Source organism: Dermacentor silvarum, chromosome 7 (assembly GCF_013339745.2).
Source record: "Dermacentor silvarum isolate Dsil-2018 chromosome 7, BIME_Dsil_1.4, whole genome shotgun sequence".
Classification (NCBI taxonomy): domain Eukaryota; kingdom Metazoa; phylum Arthropoda; class Arachnida; order Ixodida; family Ixodidae; genus Dermacentor; species Dermacentor silvarum.
Window position 1 is genome coordinate 65,078,528 of NC_051160.1, and position 20,582 is coordinate 65,099,109.

The following is a 20,582-nucleotide window of genomic DNA, read 5'->3' on the forward strand; positions in this document are numbered from 1 at the left end:
TCGACGAATCTGTCTAAACAGCGTGATCTAAATGTCGACATGCTTAACCGGCATATCAGATTTCGACGATCGCCCAGCGTGCTCGCCGCTGTCGTTGTGCTTTGTATGTCACATGCTTTTAAAGACACAATTTCGTCCAATAAAGAGCTAGTTCTTTGCAAAATACAGAGTCATTGCTATATACTGTATACTTCGCGTCAGTACTACGTGACACTACCATTTGCCACATGGTCTTTTCAGCTAAGCTCCAGTGCTGCCAGAACGTTCGAAAGGGTACGCACAGTGTTCTCCAAATATCCGAGGCAATGCCTTAGGAATAAAGTGGCCAATATTTACTGCGTAAGCATTCACTGGCGTGTACCTCGGCAAAATCTATCTGTCACGCGAGAAGTGTAATCGCGTTGCCAAAGGCTTGTAACGCGCTAAATTGCTTGTAATCGACTGGATTAATGTTGGGATATGTTCTCTGCATAAAAGAATATCATCCACGGTCACCACTTCACTGCAACATACTGGTCCCACGCTAGCGCTTATTGGGAATCAGAAAAGGAAATATTCCTTTTGAATTCCCACGTGCGCATTGGTCGAAAAGCCCCAGCTGCCCTCAGCAGGCGACAGAGCTCGTCCATGGCCGCACTTTTGTCCTCAATTATCAAGGGCCACGAAGCACGCAGGGGTCGCGCTGATCTTTCACAACGTGCTGTTGGCGTGCTTTACTTTCATCTATGTCGCCTGGCAAGTGGAGTGGCGCTTACATGCACCGCGATAAAGCTTTGCATGCTTCGTAAGTAGGGGTACACCCATTGATTGCTGGCTCTTTTTAGCAGGGTGACATTTATATTGGTACATAGCTATAGGAAGCAACTGTCACCTAGCCGACATAGAGGGGCCACCTAGAAATATCCAGTTATGTTTTGAGGAACAAAGGGGAGCGTGCTGTGACGCAATGGAGTGTGTACACACTTGGTTACGGAACGCGCCTGGACCGCGATTGTCTATCGAAGTAGTTTCGCAAAAAGAGGCTTGGCGGTAGGATAATGATTGTTGCTATATCGTGCTATTCTTCTTTTCTTTATACATTTTTGTGTTACAGGCCAATATGAGCCATCGCAGCAGAGTGCAGCGAAGGCACTGCCACATTTCTTAAGGACAACAACGCAGCGAAAATGGCTTTAGTCCTAGTTGGTGCTCATATTGATACACGTGCTCTTTCAAAAAAACGTCATTCCAACCAAGGACGATACGTATGCTGCGAGACATGAGGACTCAATATACCACAAGAACAAAAAAAAAATATTAGCCACTGTGCACTGTGTACACGCTCACAGAAATGTTGCAGTTCAGTGGGTTAATGTACTATACGTTGCTACTCAGCAGAGAACATAAACTCACTTACAAATAAGCAATTTTAACGCATAAACATACATTATGTTGAATGTGTAAGAACACAAGTTTATTGTAATAGCCTGCGGTGATCGCGACCGGCTCGGATCGTGTGTCTCCGCCCTCAGGCGTTCTATCGGCTATTTTACTTCTATCTTTTCACCGCCCCATTCCCAGTGAAGGCTAACATGCAAACTTTTTTGTTCTGGTAAACCTTCTGGCTTTCTCCTTTCATATGCTCTCTCTCTCTGTCATGCTGCCAGATCTATAGTGCTGTAGTTGTGGCACTATACCGCCAAAATAAATTACATGTTGTTGCCACCTTACATCCCCTGAACGCAGAAGAATTTCGGTGCACTTCTGTTTGCACGAGTGTGTTCATGTCGGTTTCATCATCATCATCGTCAGCCTTTTTTTTTATATCTACTGCAGGACGAAGGCCTCTCCCTGCCGTCTGTAATCACCCCTGTCTTGCGCTAGCTGATTCCAACTTGCGCCCTGCGAATTTCCTAACTTCATCATAGCACCTAGTTTTTTGCCGTCCTCGACCGCGCTTTCAGGTCGGTTTGGTGGTTGCCAAATGACAGCATCCCCACATTTCACGTGTAATAAATATGAAGGGCCGCATGTAAAGCTTCCTCGGATATCTTTGGATTTTCAAGCACGCCTCATCGACAGGGAACGTACACGAACAATGGTCATCACAAAAGAATGTTACTAAATATGTAAGTAAATAAAAAAAATCAGGCAAGTTTGCACTCGGTCGCGCAAAGCTTAGGCACTGCGAAACTCACTGGCTACTACTGCTAGGTATGAACTTGGTTGCCAGCTAGGTCTTAACTGGGTTTAACTTAACTACGCATGTAGGAAGGTATTCTCGAGCGATCATTTTCGGAGGTACATTCCCTTTCGCGACATTTCGCGTGAGTGGCGCTGGACGCATGGGCGCCTACGAGTGACCGCGCTCCTGGCATGCCACAAACGCAGGCAGGCTAGCCAAGGTTGGCAGGGCGCCAAGAACGCTGCTGCTTGCCGACGCCGAACGCGTTGGAGGCTAGCCGCTCGATATCAATCGGCCGGCTTCGCTGTGTCTTGAGCTTTGCGCCGCCTAGTGCAAGCTTTCGCCTTTTTTTTTTTAGGGGCGAAGCTCCTTATAGCGGCACCCGTTCGTCCCCGTCGTCGTCGTCGTAGTAGTAGCGTGTAACCAGTCTGAGAAAAATGAGAAAAAAAATTCCGAAGTTGTGTCCGTAGCGCGGAATCGAACCAGGGACGCCTCGCTTCAGAGCGCGCGGCGTTAGCCCACTACGCCACGAAGCGGACATGGACACACGCACCACGATGGCAATAAATACCCAACATTAACGAAAGGCCGCGTTTCTAGCGCGTTTCTAACGCGTTTGTGCTAGCGCGTTACGGCCCGTGTAAGAAGCTGGTGTAAGACGCTGTGGCCTCTCTGCCTTACCTTCAACGCGTTTCGAACGCGCTGCCCTAGGCGGTGGCAAGTCAAGTTCAAGTCGAGGAGCGTTTATGAATACGGGGGGTATACTCTCTCAGCAGTCATGTGATGGCGTCGGCAAACGCGGTGCACGTTCCGGCATGTGTAAATGGCTGCGTAAGACGCTGTGGCCGCTGCCCCTTACTAGAGAGTACTGCACGTTTCTAACGCGTTTGTGCTAGCGTCCCCTTAAGCGGGAGATCCGATGATTCCCTCCGGAGCTTCGCCCACTCATCATCATTCACCCCGTGGATATGCTGTGATTTTTTTCTCCTGACTCAGCGCGCCGCGGAGAGAAGACAGGCAGTGGTCGGGAAGGTAGGGAGCTGGCGAGGAGGAGACCACGTGCGCATGCACGCGGTCTCCTGCTCCGAGTTGCCTTGGCTACCACGGCGCACCACAAATTACGGCTGGCTTAAACATCTTCGCTGTTAAAAACCAGCATTCCTCTTTACACTGACTGTGTTCGAGCAGGTCACTAGATGCAGAACCGGGAACGAAACAGCCATAGACGAAGTAAGCTTAAGACAAGTTTGATGATGGTGATGATGATCATCTGCAATGCAATAAAGTTTGACACGAGACGGGGACAAATAATCCCATAGCGGGCTTGAGCTGAACAAGTGTCATAAGCATATATTGCAGCGTAGCATTTTGCGCATCTCTCCTCGGCCTTCTCTCTCTGCATTGAAACATTTGCATGTATATTGTGCAGTTACGTATGCATGTAACGACCTCGGTTCTATGCACCGCGGTGTGCTTTGCACAGAGCTACTCGGTAGGAACGCTAATGTCTGTGCGCATGCCAGCAGTGGAAGCCTGGACGCTGCCCTGGCTTTGGCAGAGTCGATGAGCGCAGCGTGACGTTGCGTCCCCATGGCTTCGTCGCGCTTTTGCTGCCAAATGCACTGTGAGGCTCTGGAGACCTTTTAAATCTTAAGGCGTGTGCCGCGCATGCGCGTCGATACCCTGACATTACGACAACGTCAAATGCGTCGGCTCACCCCGAGTATCCGTGTAATTGATATTGCGATAAAGATCCGGCTGACCGCACTGCTACTGTTTGGCATTATGGCTGACAACTGAACGGCGACCAGCAGAGAGGTGCGGATGATTATGTTACAGAGAAAGAGAAGTGAGGATGATAGAAAAGACAGATACTATAAAAAGGAGTAGTTGCCCTCTCCTAAATTAAGTACACTCACAACGTGGCTCCTATACGGTTAGAAAATGGTTCCACACTGGCTTCGGCCCCTACCAATGGCAACCTTCTATTCGTCCATTGTCATTTCCCCTTTCCTTAATTTTCCAATTTTCAATTAAAAGACTAGTTAACTTATTTTATGTCTTTGTTAGCCTCATGGTCTGTCACCTTCGTTTTCTTTTAACTGACATTTACAACAGCCTAATACGATCATGGGAGTTCATCTTTAGAGTAAGCTAGAGCAACACTACACAATAAGGGCAGCACTGCTGTGCGTGACTGTGCGGTTTGGTTTTATGTGTATTGTGTGGTATGGTCGTTTGTTCCCTCTTCTGATGTCACTATGCATTGTTTCTGTGTCTTGCCCCCTCCACTCCGCCCCCCCCCCTCCCTTCGCCCTTCGCTCTACAGAGATGGTTGAACTCGTGCCCCATGCGGTAGCAGTGTTGAATTTCGCGTTCAACAACAGCGCTAACAGCAACGACAAAATTTTGATGATATGAAGCACCGAAAGAAATAAGCCATACAGGATATAATTTCAGCATATTCGCTCACGTGGAAGAAGTTAGTGCTCCAGGAAACGCTTCTGCCCCATCATGAGAAATGCGAGGACGTAACAGAATGCGGGCACGCGCAGCGTGGCCAAGGCAAAGAAAGCGGCGTGCTGTCCCAGAAAAGCGAGTGACACCTCCCAGCCCAGCTGGACAGCCACAAATAGCGATGTGTAGACAGCGTAGAACACCGGCACTAGCTGAAAAAAAAGAATGATGGAAATCAGTCTTAGCAGGGTAAGTACGAAAAGACTTGGGGGACGAATTCACAAAGTTGTTCGTTCGTATAAGTGGTCTACGCCATTTACCGACCACCTTCAATATAGACGTCAGGCTTCATAATTGGCGGGATTTTGCTCTAACGAGTGGCGCTATAGCATAAGATCATTCTGTGAATGGCGTACCGTTAAGCCGAGTTCATAAAAATCTTCGTTCGTAACGGCCCTTTGCCACTACCTGGTAGCCTTCGCTAATAAAATGTCCAGCATTGTTTGGCTAGAATTTTGTTGTCATGACAATTTTCGTGTCAGGGTTTCTTGGCCCGCATTCACCAAAAAAGGTCTTACGAAAATTATGGCTGATGAAGGAAAATTACAGCCAATCCTCATGCTGCGGATAATATTAGTGGAAACAACGACCCAATATTCAAGAGCACCTCCGAAGGAAAAGCCTTTGGGATACGGCTCCTTATGTATACGGTCCCTGGCCACGTACTAACAGAAAAGCACTTGCGCTAAAACTGTGCGTGAGATCAGATACCTACCTGCCAATGATGATGCGGCGCATATCATTGCCGAAGACGGCCAGCCAGACAAACAGCACTTGCGAACAAAAAGCTTTGCGAATTCACTGTCTGCGTGCTCTTAAGACACTTAGGACAAGCATCAAACTACTTTAGGCGTGCACATAATATGCTTGAATGGAACGTCTAGGCGTGCTAGTAGGTACATCTCTGGTGCTGTTACGGTCATTCAAAGATTTCTTCACCTTCATTCCTAGAGCTATCGAGCACCGAACGATCACACACATTCGCAACAACGCTCGGCACATCTGGGCATGTCTTGCAATCGGAGGCCTCGCGCTACGTTTTATGTACTCCAACTGGCAGATCACTCTTCAAAAACTGTCGCTGCCTCCTCTTCCCGCAAAACGGTATCGCTCATACAAGGTAAAAAGAAGGCCCACACTCATCCTTATTTCCGCGCCGAAACCTCGGATCCCCTTACGTCGACGTGGTGTCGAAGACTGCAGTATATTTTGGAGCATTTAAATTTCACTTTCTCTACATTATGTCGCACTATTTAGATGCCTACGAGTCAATAAATACCAATATGCCATAATCGTTGTATTGCAAAGAAAATACAGAACAGTCACTGAGCAAGTGTCTGAGTACTAAGAGATATTCCTTGCACATAAGAGGATGATTGCGATAGCCGACCATTGTTCAAGCATCGCACACAAAACGACGGGGAGGGAGGGGTAAATGGGCCGCGAAATGCTGTACTCCCGCATACATGATGCGGTGCTGGTGCTATGCGTATAAACCTTTTCGCCCCGCAATGTGACCACTGCATTAGAAAATTGCTAAACACCACGTTTGAGCACTTCTTTCCAGCCCGGAGCCAAAAGAAGCGCGCGTTGTTTGTACCTAAATAGCGGCAGATTAAATATTTCAAGGCGACACGGCGATCTGGGGGGGGGGGGGGGGGGGGAGAGGGCGCAATTGCTATTGCCTTTCTTGACAAGGTGATAGCTGTCTCCACATCGATACAAGGAATATGTCTATCTATCTATTCGCCCGTCCGTCCGTCCCCGTCCGTCCCTACTCACCTGTCTGTCTGTCTGTCTGTCTGTCTGTCTGTCTGTCTGTCTGTCTGTCTGTCTGTCTGTCTGTCTGTCTGTCTGTCTGTCTGTCTGTCTGTCGGTCTGTCTGTCTGTCTGTCTGTCTGTCTGTCTGTCTGTCTGTCTGTCTGTCTATGTGTCTCTGTCTATCTGTCTTGTCTGTCTGTCTGTCTGTCTGTCGGTCTGTCTGTCTGTCGGTCTGTCGGTCTGTCGGTCTGTCTGTCTGTCTGTCTGTCTGTCTGTCTGTCCGTCCGTCTGTCCGCCTGTCTGTCTGTCTGCCTGTCTGTCCGCCTGTCTGTCTGTCTGTCTGGTCCGTCCGTCCGTGCTCACCTGTCTGTCCATCCCTACTCACCTGTCTGTCCATCCCTACTCACCTGTCTGTCTGTCTGTCTGTCTGTCTGTCTGTCTGTCTGTCTGTCTGTCTGTCTGTCTGTCTGTCTGTCTGTCTGTCTGTCTGTCTGTCTGTCTGTCTGTCTGTCTGTCTGTCCGTCCGTCCGTCCGTCCGTCCGTCCGTCCGTCCGTCCGTCCGTCCGTCCGTCCGTCCGTCCGTCCGTCCGTCCGTCCGTCTGTCTGTCTGTCTGTCTGTCTGTCTGTCTGTCTGTCTGTCTGTCTGTCTGTAGACGTGTATGTGTGCAAGCGTACAGCCTTTGTCATAACCGTGTATTTCGGCTGTGTTATTCGGTTCTTGTGGCGCTCCAGGCACTCTGAACCTCTTAGTGGTGAGTAAGAGAGTGATTTTCATTCCCAAGGCCATTAAAACGTTGTTGCGTGCTACGGAAATTTCTTAAAATTAGTCTAAACAGCCTTGCGGGCTTAGGCAACGTAACCCGCATACTTTTGACAAAGAGTCTAGGTACGCAAGGTAGAAACATGGTGTCTCGCTTACCGACGGTGCAATGCCGGCGATTACCCTGGCCAGCAAAGGGTGCAGAATGAACCACTTCCAGTTCGTCGTAACAATAGACCGCGTACTCGTCCATTCCCAATTTGTATCATCCTGTGTAATGAAGAGCACGGCAAAGACTATCAGTGGATAGTCTTTGGATCTACAGACTGTCGAATTAACAATAGCACCAACATATGTGAATTCAAGGCACGTATTTGAATATGGCTTCGTAAGTAACAATGACTTGTAGGAATGAACGATTACCATACTGTTGATTTATGAAGCATAATTGAAACGAACACTTTAAAGCAATACAGCAGAGACTAGCATAGACGTGCTCGTTCGGGCATCCGAATCGATTTGGGCCATCTTCATTCCTTAACTTGCCCCGCAATCTGTGTATACGAGCACTTTTGCATTCCGCCCTGGTTTTTCTACAACTGCCGTGACTTGAAATTAGAGCCACGACCGCGTACCCCGAAAAGCAGTACAACTTATCGCCACTACATATCCGCGGCGTGTTGAAAGCAATACAAATAAGTAGCATTGACTAGCCGATGGCCAAACGCTTATTACGAGTCCATGTGCATTTCACTGCCAGACCAGGCTCGTAATTCCGAAACTGTATTTCGTAAGAGGCTTTTCTTACTGGTCTGCGCTTGAACGTGTGGTAATCGTGATAGGGAACGCCGTGATAACAAGATGATCACACGTGTGATAATCAATCGCGGGCCGCATTTGCGTATGAGATAAGTTTGGTCAATATGAGCACTGATATTAAAATCTTACACCCTACATGCTTGTGAAACGAGTGCATTGCTGCTCGCAGACGCCTTTTTTGACTAAAGCAATTACTTTTTCACTCCACTGTATTGTTCAAGCTAAAACGTCAACTTGTTGAACATTGATATTTGGGCCCACTTTTCTGAGAAAGCTTCTTGTTCCTGGCTAGAGTTTCCGCCCAAGCGACGGGGAACAAGTTATCTTGCGGACCAATGCACTCGTATGATTCAGTGCTCAGCATCAGAATGTTTTGGGCTATCCCGACCTTGGCTACCACAAACTGTCGCCAGAGATTTGAAATTGCAATTGAAGTTTTTTTTTCTCGTCTTCGATTTTTCATACTTAAAAGAAAGGCGAAAGGCGACGATACCTGACTGGACCCTCTCTTATATAAAACTATGCATTGCACTTCAACGCATGACAGCAATCTTTTAGCATGTAGAGGATATGCGTCATGCTGCAGCAGAGACATATCGTAAGGAGGATAGAGGCAGTTTATTTAGCCAGCCATACAAGCCGCCCACGCATAAAAACCCAAACCGGGTTTCCCATGAACACAAGCCGCGATTTTGAATTATGTCAACCATATTTACATTGTTTGACTTTCCTTTTGTGCACTGTCTCTTGTTCGCGCCTTAAAAAGTTTGTCACATATTTATATCTTAGGCACACTGGTATTTCTTAAGAGGAAGCTTTCGCTAGGGGCAAACTCAGTAAAATGCAGAAATAAGTCAGTGAGAAAAACGCTAGACCAATTTGAATTAAATGTGTTGCATTTTAAAGAAAAAGTTAAATTGCAGTGACTGTAGAAAGCACAACTTTGATTTAGATTTTAGAATATTTTTTTAAAAAGCTTCCGAATATTGGTATGTTTAAAAACGTTCACGCACGATCTTTAGATGTCTTTAGCTCCCCATCTAAAGCTGACAAATTTTATATATGAATATACAGCTTACGTCAAATTGTGACAGTGTTTACAAAGGCTTTGCTAAAGACCTGCTCAAAAATTAGTGCTATATTTCTGAGTCGTTTATAATATATCAATTTCCTCCACTCTAAATGTTTTAACAAGTGCAATATACAGAATTACGATGCCGTTATTTTTTACACAGGGAACTTGGCGCTTAAGTTCTCTTCAACTTTAAAAATTTCCACAATATTATTTAAACAATGACGGAATGAAAGACTGCTTGGTCCTGTCACTTGATTTTAACTTTTTCTTTTCATTGCAACAAACTTCACCAAACACTGTGCAGTATTTGCCGGGAAATACGATTTCTTCGTTTAAATGTGTTTAGTTAGGAGCGCTCCAACTATAGCTTCGTCTAAGTAAAGCGCTCACGTGCACAAGCTATTGCACATAGGACCAAATAGGACGAAAAGTTAACGTTGATGTTGTAATGGCCACACCGAAGAAAGTATTAAACGTGTGCAATATCACTTCTTCTGTAAAAGCACAACAGACTGGTTGCTCGATAATATATAGAAACTCATTTGTGGAATGCACTGAAGGAGTGGTGTACAACATCCCATTATCTGTGAAAGCAGATATGCTAGTCAAACAGCGCGCTGCCTCAGTGACTGACTACGGGAGCATGATAATAATGTACGATAATACCTTATTGACATGATATACGGATATTATTGCCACAAATATGGAATATGGTCCCAGCTAATTCTTATTTCTTGAGGATGTGGTACACACAAAATACAGTTGCAAGATAGAACATACATCAATATACAACATATTTACGAAAAAGAAGTTGCTTTGTTACAAGCATGCAAGTAAATATAACAAGACGAGATCGGAAAGACAGACTTCAAGCGATAATGCTAACAACAGTGTCCCGTAACATATAAATACCCAAGCAACGATTCAAACCACAATATTATCGCATATGCACCTTGACAATAAAGATAAGGAATTCACTTATAAACAATTTTTCTTGATGCTGTCCGTGCTAAAAGAAGTGCGCTGAAATTCGGTCAGGCACTGTGGTAAATGTGGCTGCGAAACACAAATGCAAAACTGCGCCGTTATTTAGAGCTACTTTGTGCAGTGCCCTCGAGAGATTTGTGAAGACAGAGGAAATGGCACGTGCAATAGAAGAATGCGTTACTGTTCCGCCAGTGTCACTATCAAACAAGGAATTGCAATATCTGTGGATTGAGCGAAATAATAATAGCCTAACGTGTATTCTCGCGAAAGTATGACTTTTACATCTTGCTTTTCACTTAGCTGCCAGGGAAAATATTGTTTTATTTGGACAATATATTCTTGTACCTTTTCTGTTCACAGCTACTTTTTTTCCATGTATACTTGACTTTTTTTACATGTTTATATGCGCGCATGTAACAAATTAAGTCACCCGCCGGGGTGGCTCAGTCAGCTAAGGCGTTGCGCTGCTGAGCACGAGGTCGCGGGATCTAATCCCGGCCCCGGCGGCCGCATTTCGATGGAGGCGAAATGCAAAAACGCCCGTGTGCTTGCGTTGTAGTGCACGTTAAAGAACCCCAGGTGGTCAAAATTAATCCGGAGCCCTCCACTACGGCGTGCCTCATAATCAGAACTGGTTTTGGCACGTAAAACCCAAGAAAGAAAGAAGAAAAGAAAAAGGAACAAGTCACAAAGTAAGCGCTTGTCCGTGTTTCTCGTACCCAGCCATTTGTTCATTTTCTGAGCTACATTGGGCACCAACTAGACCAAATCTATGTTTTAAGTACATTATTGTGTTGTGCGTGGATACTAACCTGCTTTCGCTGAAATCCGTATGGGCTGCGTTTGAACGCGCGCCGCATTTCTTGTTGGAGGAACACATCTAAGAAAGAAAACATCCAAGAAAGAAACATCTAAGAAAGAATGAAAGTTGTGAAAGAATTGTCATGACCTCTCATTTGCATAACGCCTTGTGGCATCCCATTCACAACTGCACACGCCAGCATGACACCTGATAATCACAGGACCTAAACTCGCACACAGTTTTCTCTGGAAATGAAGCGAAAATAGGCGAGGTGCGCGCTTGTTCAGAGCTCCTAAAATAGCCCCCCAGTTGCTCTAAAATTTTCTCATTGACACTTTTAATCTAATTTTATTAATTGAGAAGTTGATCAATAAATAAGACTGATTATCTAATTAGGCGGAATGTAAAAAATAACTGAGTATCTCCAAGGGACGGCAAAAAGATTACTATGGTTCTGTCCAGCTACGTGACATTTGCATATTTTGAAATATTTGTGCACCCTGTAAAATACTGCTGTTTTCTGTGCAGATGTGTGTCTGATTTTCAAATTTGTTCCATCCTGGCTACTGAATTTTTTTCTACAATGCGCATGCGGTGTATATTACACGCTTGCATGTTTTTATACAACATTTTTCCATTGTGGGAGTGTATGAGACCGCAAGCTTCCGGGATGGTTATCACCTATTAAAATTATCGAGCTGCTTGATGCACAAATTTTTTCGTATTGTGTCTATGCAAAAAAAAAGGTCTATGGGATTATTGTGTGGTGGGTGTAAGTGTATTTGTGGACAGGCTGTAGCATGCATTGTCAAACACGCTTACATTGGCACATTCTCATATGCAATTTAAGAAACAAGAAAGTCACCTATTTTTTTTTTTTTTTGATCTTGCAAGAGCCACTCAGACCTGAATGGACGAAAGCCCAATGAATAATATACACGGTCTATGTTAAGTGTAATTGGAATAAAAAAGGCATTTGCTCAGGTTTTCATCAGTAAACTGTGGTAGGGATGCTCTAATTCAAGATAGACGCCTGCCTTCGTCCCGCCTAATAAATTCCCATTGATACAGTTTTTACTTCGCTGATGTGCATTCTCATCTTAACTTCTAGCCATGAACAGCCACTTTGCTCTAGTGCATTGCATATCGCAAGCTTGCGCCGTTTCATTTCTTAATTTATATCGCGGCCACATTGAATTCGCGCAACGATGATTGAACGGTTTTCTGAGTGTGAATGGAAGCAGCGATAAGCATGAAATACATTTTCTGGTGCAGTCACTATTTTCTTCTGATCGAGGGGTAGCACGTGGGCTCACACTTTCATTTTTTTATGCTTGCATGAACGGCTAGACCGGGTGAAACAAATTGTGCGCGCGAGGGTAACTTCAGTGGGCTTTGAGTGCTGCCCGATTGATCCGTGTTCACGTCATCCACGTCCTGGACAAGGAACCTTCATGTTAGCGAAGCCTGGTACACTTATCACTTTAATGTGAAATAACGATTTTTTTTCACGCTTTGAGATTTACTCACTCCACTATGAACGAAAACTTAGCGGAGGCAGAGGAATGCCAAGCCGCCGGCGCCGCTAAGCTGGGACCGCTGGCCGCGGCGCCATCTATCTGCTCGCAGCAGAGCTACTCGGTGCGCCCGCAAGCGGCCGATCATAATCTGGACGCTCGCTCGGGCGCAGTGTCAACACCTAAATATTCTTCCACCGTGGACAAGGAGAAGAGAGGAGGGAGAGGAGGATGCGCATGCGCAGTGTGGACGCCGCACGGCGGATGGAGGGATGGAGGGAGCTAGGGAGTGACATAGCCCAGACCATAAGCTGCTTCGCATCTAAAATATGTGGCAGTTTCACCCGAAAGGCGGAGCATCAATTGCGATAGGAATTTAGTAGAGAGCTATACGGAGTAAGGATAGTAGTTTGATCAGCTGTATAAACCTGGACATGCAGCAGCACCAGCAACGCGCAGAACTGTTGTCGACGCCATCGGCGTTTTGCCCGCGTTCGCACCGAACGCGCGCGGCGTTGGTGACTGTTGCCGGTGCCTCTGGGGGCGGCTCGGAGGTTTTGGACGAGATCAGAATGGGACACTCGTCGAGCAGCATCGGAAATCTTACCCACCTTCTCGCCTCGCAACGATATTTATATAAATACGCATTTGGTGCCGCAGCTAAACGTCGCCTCCTTTCTCTCCCTCCCGTCCCCCCACTTTTGCGCAACGGAAGAAGTCGCGTTTGCTCAGTATGTATGGTGATTGTAAAAGGAGGAAAGAGATGCTTAATTCTGCAGCCCTTCAGGGGAGCACGGCGCAGAACGCGCGTTTGCGCTCCGACGTGCGTTCGCTCCCAGTGAAAGCGCGCGTCCCTCGCGCCCTTCACTCGCACATACAGCGTCCGGAGCGCGGCGACGATTTCATCGTCGTTAACGTCATACGGAACCTCACGGCGACGGCGACGCCGACGGCAGAAATCCGCTTTGGAGTGCCCATACAACTGCTATCGCAATAAAACCAAGAGCAGAGTGAGAGTTGGGGAAGTCCAGCAGGTGGCATTTGCTACGTTGGGGTTTAGCCAAATTGGGGATTTTCTATGTTGAATTTGGCTACAAAATGGTAAACTCACCCCTTCGCTACGTACTCGGGAAACAGGCTTCGGTGCCGGCTCCGAGCAGCACAGTGGGGTATTTTTCAACACTTAGACGATGGCTATAAAATACCGGGCCCTGAAAGAACTGGTTCGGCGTCCACGGGCGACGGCGTTCATAGCGCGTTCCTCACGCTTTTCTACGACCTTCACAGACACGAGTCCTTGACCAAAGCTCCGTATATACAACCGACGCTAACGCGAACCCCTCTCAAAACCCACTCCTCCGTTGACCTACTTTTTTCGTACACTGCCATTGGTTGAAGCGCCTCACGCTCTCTCCCTCCAAAGCGAGTATTGGACGGCGCGACGCAAGTGAACCCCCCTCCCTGCGCACCTTTTCATCTGCACACTCTCACAGCATTCTCACAGGGTTGAGCACTTCTTTTCCTCTCCTCTCCCGCTAGGTGACGTGGCTTTTGTACACACGGACCCGATCTCCTGGAACCTAACATAGCCCTTAAAGGGACACTAAAGAGAAACAGGAAGTTCAGCTCGAATAAAAGAGGGACCTTCAGGAATGCAGAAGCTTTTGTTGGGTGCAAAAATATGAGTTATTAGCGGAGAAATTCGTAAACAAAGACCAAATACCTCGTCCGCAATTTCTTTCACCGCAGATTTGGCGCTGAAGCAGTGTCGTCACAGATTTCACTGCTCTCAACGAATCAGAATGCGCCATGATACATCACCGCTTGCGTAAACGGCCGAGGCGCTGGCTGCATCATGGCTGCATGACCGCTGCGTTTGCGTTCGCCGCGATGGATACCGTTGCTGCCGCTGAACCTTGCAACGAAGAGCTCGCCAGGGAAGCAGGCTTCTATGAGAAGGTTATTTGACATGTATTCTTGTATGTTGAACCCTGTATGTTATAGGTTAGACCCATTCAAGAGCTAAGCAGTAGCCGGCGCCTTATTTGTGCGTCAACATCTCCTTATATCATATCAATAAAAAAAAGCAGGACTGCATTTCAGCGATATTCAGTGAAACGGAGCGCGAAATGTTCCTCCGTGCACTAGCGGTAGGTGTTTCCGCGTGCGATGGCGGTGAGCCGCCGGCCGCGCCGGCGGAAAAAAGAGCTTCGTTTTCGTCGACGGAACGCGAGGCGTCCGGTCCGCCAGGCGACGATGTTACCGACAGAACAAGCGTAGAAAGTTGCGCGCGTACTCGGTATGGTTTTTTCGTGGCTTTATTTAAGGACATTCAGCACTCACCGAGCCGCCAGTTTGCTGCTGCAGGGGCACCTGTAAGGGGTTTCATGAAGGCCGCATTAAGGGAACAGCTGCTCGAGAAAGGACTGGTCTCTGGGGCACGCCAAGATACTTTCCGAGGGCAGGATTATATACATAATCCGAGGGCAAGAAACGCAGAGAGCACACCATCGGTTTCTCTGGTTCTTTTGCCGTTTTATCATCGGTGGAGCACAGAGCCATTGCGAACGCCGGGGAGCCGAGGCTCATCGCGCGGCACCTCATGAAAGGACACAATCGGGTCAACACTGCCGCTGCCCCTGAGCAAACGCCTTGGGCCGTTTATACAGCCCTCAACACTTCACACACGAGGCATTTTCTGGCTGTTTCCCGTGAAGTCAACGTTTTTCGAGCCACGCAACACCCAACCAAGCACTGTAGAGGGGAACAGGCGCGCGCAATGATGCGTGGAGCAAAAACGAAACTACGAAACTATCACGACCGGATGTAGTGCCATGCCATTTTTTCTGATTTATTTAATTTGGCGCTAAACTTGTACTTTCTCGCTTGAAAGGTTCAAAAAGTTGGCAAATGCTGTTTATGTACGTTTAAGGTGTATTTCATTTTGCGTTTTATTAACAGCGATAAATCGCTCTCGACCAATCGCGACCGGCCTATGTTTGTGATCCCCGACGTCACGAACGTGTAGTGTGGGAAATTCGTAGGGCCGTCAACACCTATCCTTCAGTATTTCGCTATTTTCTCGCTTATTAAACATCTGTTCGCCGTAAGAACGGTATGACTGTGATTGTGAAAAGATCATCTACCACTAAAGCTCAACTTCCGGTTTCTCTTTAGTGTCCCTTTAACAGCTTCGCTATAAAAATCCAAATTTTCAGCGGGCAGAATCAATTTGTGCCAGAATGTTAAAATAAATTCTGCGGTTTTACGCGCCATAACCACGATATAATTATGAGGTGCACCGTAGGGGGGGGGGGGGGGGGGACTCCGGGAATTTCGACCACCTGGAGATCTTTGACATGCCCCCAATGCTGGGGACACGGGGTTTATGCATTTCGCCCCCACTGAAATGCGGCTGCCGCGGTCGGGATTGGATCTCGCCACCTCATGCTTAGCAGCGCAACAGAGCTGGTGCTTGCCACCACGGTGGCTGAGCGACAGAGCCGCTCAGCCACCACGGCGAGTTGTATCAGAATGTGATAGTTGTGCTTTACTAAAACATACACAGGTGTCTGTATAAGCCTAACAAAAAGGGTAACTGACGACGCCCATATGACCGTACTTCACTCAAAATACTCTACTGCGAATTTCTTAATTTCGTCCCCCCTCCTAATTTTCCGCCGTCTTTGACTCGCTTCCCTTCCATTGGCACCCATTCTGTAATTCTAACGGCCCACCGGTTATCTACCCTGCGAATTATAGGGCCGGCCCAGCTTGATTTTTTTTCCGTTTAATGCCAACTAGAATATTTGATATCCCCGTTTCCTCTGCGATCCACACCGCTGTCTTCCTGTCTCTTAAGGTTACCCCTACAATTTTCGTTCCATCAATTTTGGCGCGGCCCTTAACTTGTTCTAGAGCTTGTTTCTTCACCTCCAAGTTTTTGCCCCGTATGTTAGCACCGATAGAATGCAATGATTTTACACTTTTCTTTTCAACGAGAGTGGTAAGCTGTGAGTTATTATTTGGTGTTGCCTGCCGTATGCACTCCAACCCATTTTTATTGTTCTGTACATTTTCTTATCATGGTCCAAGTCCCGTGTGGGTAATTGACCTAGATAAACATACTCTTGTACAGACTCGAGAGGCTGACTGGCGATCATGAATTCTTGGTTTCTTGCCACGCTATTGAACATCAGCTTTGCCTTCTGCATAATAATCTTCAAACTCAGTCTAGCACTTTCTCGGTTGAAGTCCTCAATTATTTGCTGCAGTTCATCTCCAGTGTTGCTGAACAGAACAATGTCATCTGCCAACTGAAGGTTGCTGAGATATTCGTCGTTGATCCTCACTCCCGAGCCTTCCGAGTCTAATACCTTGAATACTTCGATGCTTGCAGTGAATAGTGAATAGCACTACAGAGAATGTGTCTCCTTGCCTATAAGACCCCTTTCTGGATAGGTAATTATGTACTTTTCTTGTGGAGAACCAAGGTAGCTGTGTAATCTTTGTAGATATTTTCCGAGATATTCTCGTATGCCTCCTGCACTCATTGATTACGCAATGCTTTCGATGACTGCTGGTATCATTACAGAATCAAATTCACTTTCATATTCTATGAAAGCTTTATACAGAGGTTGATTGTACTCCGTAGATTTCTCAATTACCTGATTGATGGCATGGATGTGATCCATTGTAGAATATCCCTTCATGAAGCCAGCCTATTCACTTGGTTCATTAAAGTGAAGTGTTTCCCTGATTTTATTAAAAATTATCTTAGTGAACACGTTAGACAATAGTGAAAGCAAGCTACTGGGCCTATAATTCTGCAATTATTTAACGTCTTCCTTCTTATGGATTAGTATAATGCTGGCATTCTTGCACCTCTCTGGTACACTTCAAGTTGTGAGGCAATGCGTATAAAGGCCGCAAGCTTTTCGAGCATAATATCTCCTCCATCTTTGATTAAATCGACTGCCATTCCATATTTTCCTGCCGCTTCTCCTGACGCAGCTGATAAACCCTCCTAAACTACCTCAAGGTGATTCACGGCAGCCAAGCGTCACGCCACGAACGTCATATATGCCCGAACTGAAGGAATGCACTTTCCTTTCACGTGACTGCAGCGCGAGCCAGCACTGACGTCATTCAAAAGGCTGACATGAAGGAGTTCCATGCCTACGTGAAACATGTTTGGTATTAAAGAAGTGCAAGTTCATTTGATGGGCAAGTGTAAATGTAGTTAAGGAGGTGTTCGAGTCCCTGCAAGAATGGATAAGGTTCGAGGAGACATTGTGGGCGTTGACTGTACGTCCAAGTACATCGGTACCAAAACATTTGCGTGCAAAATTGAGATACGCTTGTGCCAAATAGTTTGGTTGCTGGCAGGCAAAAGCGGGGAGTCTAGCCTCACACCTATCCTATAGCTAAGGCACGGGTTATAAGTCTTTATTTAGGCTTTTGCACCTGTAGTTTCCAATATAGAAATGAAATGACCTTGCTGTATTTACTCACTCTCTTCGTTGACCGAAAATCTCCACATGGCGTAGATAACGGCCGACACAAGGAATACCCAGTGGAACACCTTCTTTCGGTTCCATTTCCACCTAGGGCGAGAGTAATTGACGATACATTTTCGCCAAGTATGAACGAACGCGCTCAGATGATGTGAAGCTACGTAACCTAAAACATTGTTGAGTTGACCAATTTACATAGCGCCCACAAGTAAGGAACGTGCGTCTTGCCTCTTTACCTTTCAATGTCAGTTTGTTCTTCCGGTTCCAGGTCCTGTCTTTCTTCAGGAGCGCTGCCATCTCGTGACATCTTTTGTTACCTACTCAGCATGTGCGTCGTTTGGCTCTAACTGCGACGATGTAGAGGTTCTCACTGCGTTTGAATTCGGCGAATCGACAGCTTGCCATAGCACACGTCACGGGTATAATCTATTGTCCCTTGTCTTCAGCGGAAAGGGAAGGTGCATAGCGAAAACAGAAAGAACGAAGATTTCTGCGTTAGCTTGCCATCTGTCAAGCAACATATGACGAAAGCGAAAAAGTGCTGTCGACGCCCCTGCTTCATTATGGGCTGTCAAGCAAAAAAAAATGTAAGAGGAAAAGTAAAGAATCAGAAGTAACGAACAAAAATGCTAAAAGTTCAGGGATGGCGCGCCGACACACTTGTTGCAAAGATTGATAGTAAATGTGAGAAACCACGCAGTAGAGAATGGTTATACGCAGCACGAGCAGCCTATACCCTGCTCCAAAAGTATCGCCAGTGGAAGTCACTTTTCTGATCCCAATAACTTAGTTTGTTAGAAGCCAAAATCAAACCTTAGGGAGTACTCGTTTATGCTTCAGCAGCTTGTCGCGCGGCACTATGCTCGAAAGCAGAGCTGAAAACGTCAGGTGCGAAATGACCTTTATCGGTCTCTTTTCTCGCTGCGTTTAGAGCAGGTCGAAAGCGTGAAGCGTTTTGTCCATGTACTTGACATTCTCCCATAATGCCTACATCGCAGACGGAGGGACAAAGCTGACGGCAAAGCCCTCGCCACAGTGAATGAGAAAAAAAAAAGTCGCAGTTTCGCCCCGAAAGGCGAAGCATCGATTGCGATAGCAAATTTGTAGACAGCTATACGAAGTAAGGATGGTAGTTTTATCGGCCGTATAAGCATGTAAATATTCGCTTACGAACTAAATTAACAAGCATATGGTGTCAGGCGCGCACTAGCAAATATCGACACATCTCACTCGATGACCGCCTAAAATCGCTGTCACAATGCTGGGTTGAGGAAGCGCGCCAGCAGCAGCCAGCGAATCGCCTCTCGCTTCAACGCGAACTAAGCGGCGATAATACAGCGCACACGAAGCTATGTGCCATCGGCGCACCTAGACTCTACTCGTCGCAGATCGCTTTCAATATACGCCGCAGTCCATGGAATAGAACAACCCCCCCTCCCCCTCTCTCTCCCCTTTCCCGGTGTCCTGCGCGCGACGGCAGACGTCGCGCTTCCTCCCTTGAGCGCACGAGATTGAGCCGCCATCGTCGACTCCCCTTCGCACACTTTCACACGCACATACAGCATGCGGCGCGTGGCGACGATGTTATCACCCCTGGACGTTTTTCGGAACATCACGGTTACGCCGAATGAGAGAGCGACGGTGACGATAATGGCCTAAATGCCGTAGAGTGTACCTGTGATTGCTATCGCAATAAAACGCACCGAGTGTGCCGCCGGCGGTAAGACGCTCCTGCGACAATGTGGCCACACCGACTGGCAATAACCTGAAGCATGAGAATGTCGCGTCCTCTCTTTTGCTCTGTCTGTAGGAGCGAGCTGTCAATCACAGGGTGCTTTTCCGCGCTCTCCTGACGTACGTTGACGACGCCGGCCTTGCCGATCGCCTTTGACCTTATCTTTCTGCGTCCACGACGCTCCTGCTGCTGTCACTGCTTTCTCCCATCTTTCTATCCCCACTCCCCAGTAAAGCACTGTGAAAGCGTCCTCAGCTGAGAGACAGTTACTGCGCTGTACCTCGTCCAGTTTACCCGTCTTTCAGTATGTACCAACTACCGCGATATATCTTTCGCTGTAGGTGGATCCCGCTTTCACATGGTATTATAATTCCCCCAACCTAAAATTTCTCAAGCGCTTTTTCCTTCGTCTGCTGACAGATAGGCGCTGTGTTTACGTTGCTCGGCCCAACGTTACTAGACTATATATAGCTTCAGCTGTCAAACTCTCCGCCCATGCGCTTACCGCCGCTGTCGCCACTCCTTTGGCAGCCGCCAGATGGCGGCACCGTTCCATCGAGCTCCACTGCAGACACCTCGCTGCAGCCTTGAACTCGTGCGGACGGGCAGCTTGCGCGTGTATCACGCTCGCTGGCGTTCTCCCTAGTCCGAATTATAATACCATGTGAAAGCGGGATCCACCTACACCAATAAGATATATCGGGGTAGTTGGCACATACTGAAAGAAGGGAAAACTGCACGATAGCAAGAAACGCATACGGCGAAGCGTAGAAGCTGCGTTTGCCGTGTGTTTCTTCCTCTCGTCTTAACCTTTCACACAGTTTACTTTTGCCCTACAACCGCTTGGCAGGTTCTCTCGCTGCTTTTACTTGCTTCATTACCACTTTGGTCTGGGGCAGTTATACGCCAGTTAGCGAGACCAAATTTAT

General features: G+C 47.1%; 1 protein-coding gene across 1 annotated transcript; it reads right to left on the bottom strand.

Moving 5' to 3' along the window:
• Positions 1–4,647: 4,647 nt before the first annotated feature.
• On the bottom strand, positions 4,648–18,382 carry LOC125947142 (uncharacterized). The gene is made up of 5 exons (XM_049671516.1): positions 18,155–18,382; positions 17,917–18,008; positions 10,896–10,963; positions 7,362–7,472; positions 4,648–4,833 (listed from the first exon to the last, which is right to left on the bottom strand). Exons 1-5 carry the CDS (start codon positions 18,223–18,225, stop codon positions 4,648–4,650), a joined length of 528 nt encoding a protein of 175 aa, XP_049527473.1. The 5' UTR covers positions 18,226–18,382.
• Positions 18,383–20,582: the final 2,200 nt, after the last annotated feature.

Bases quoted from the DNA above. Each gene is read 5' to 3' on its own strand.
- LOC125947142 (XM_049671516.1), bottom strand. From the start codon at position 18,225: ATGTCACGAGATGGCAGCGCTCCTGAAGAAAGACAGGACCTGGAACCG. The intron at 10,964-17,916 runs GTGAGTAAATAC...TTTCTTTCTTAG, and splicing joins ATTTTCGGTCAACGAAGAGA to ATGTGTTCCTCCAACAAGAA. The intron at 7,473-10,895 runs GTTAGTATCCAC...TTCATTACACAG, and splicing joins ACGGATTTCAGCGAAAGCAG to GATGATACAAATTGGGAATG.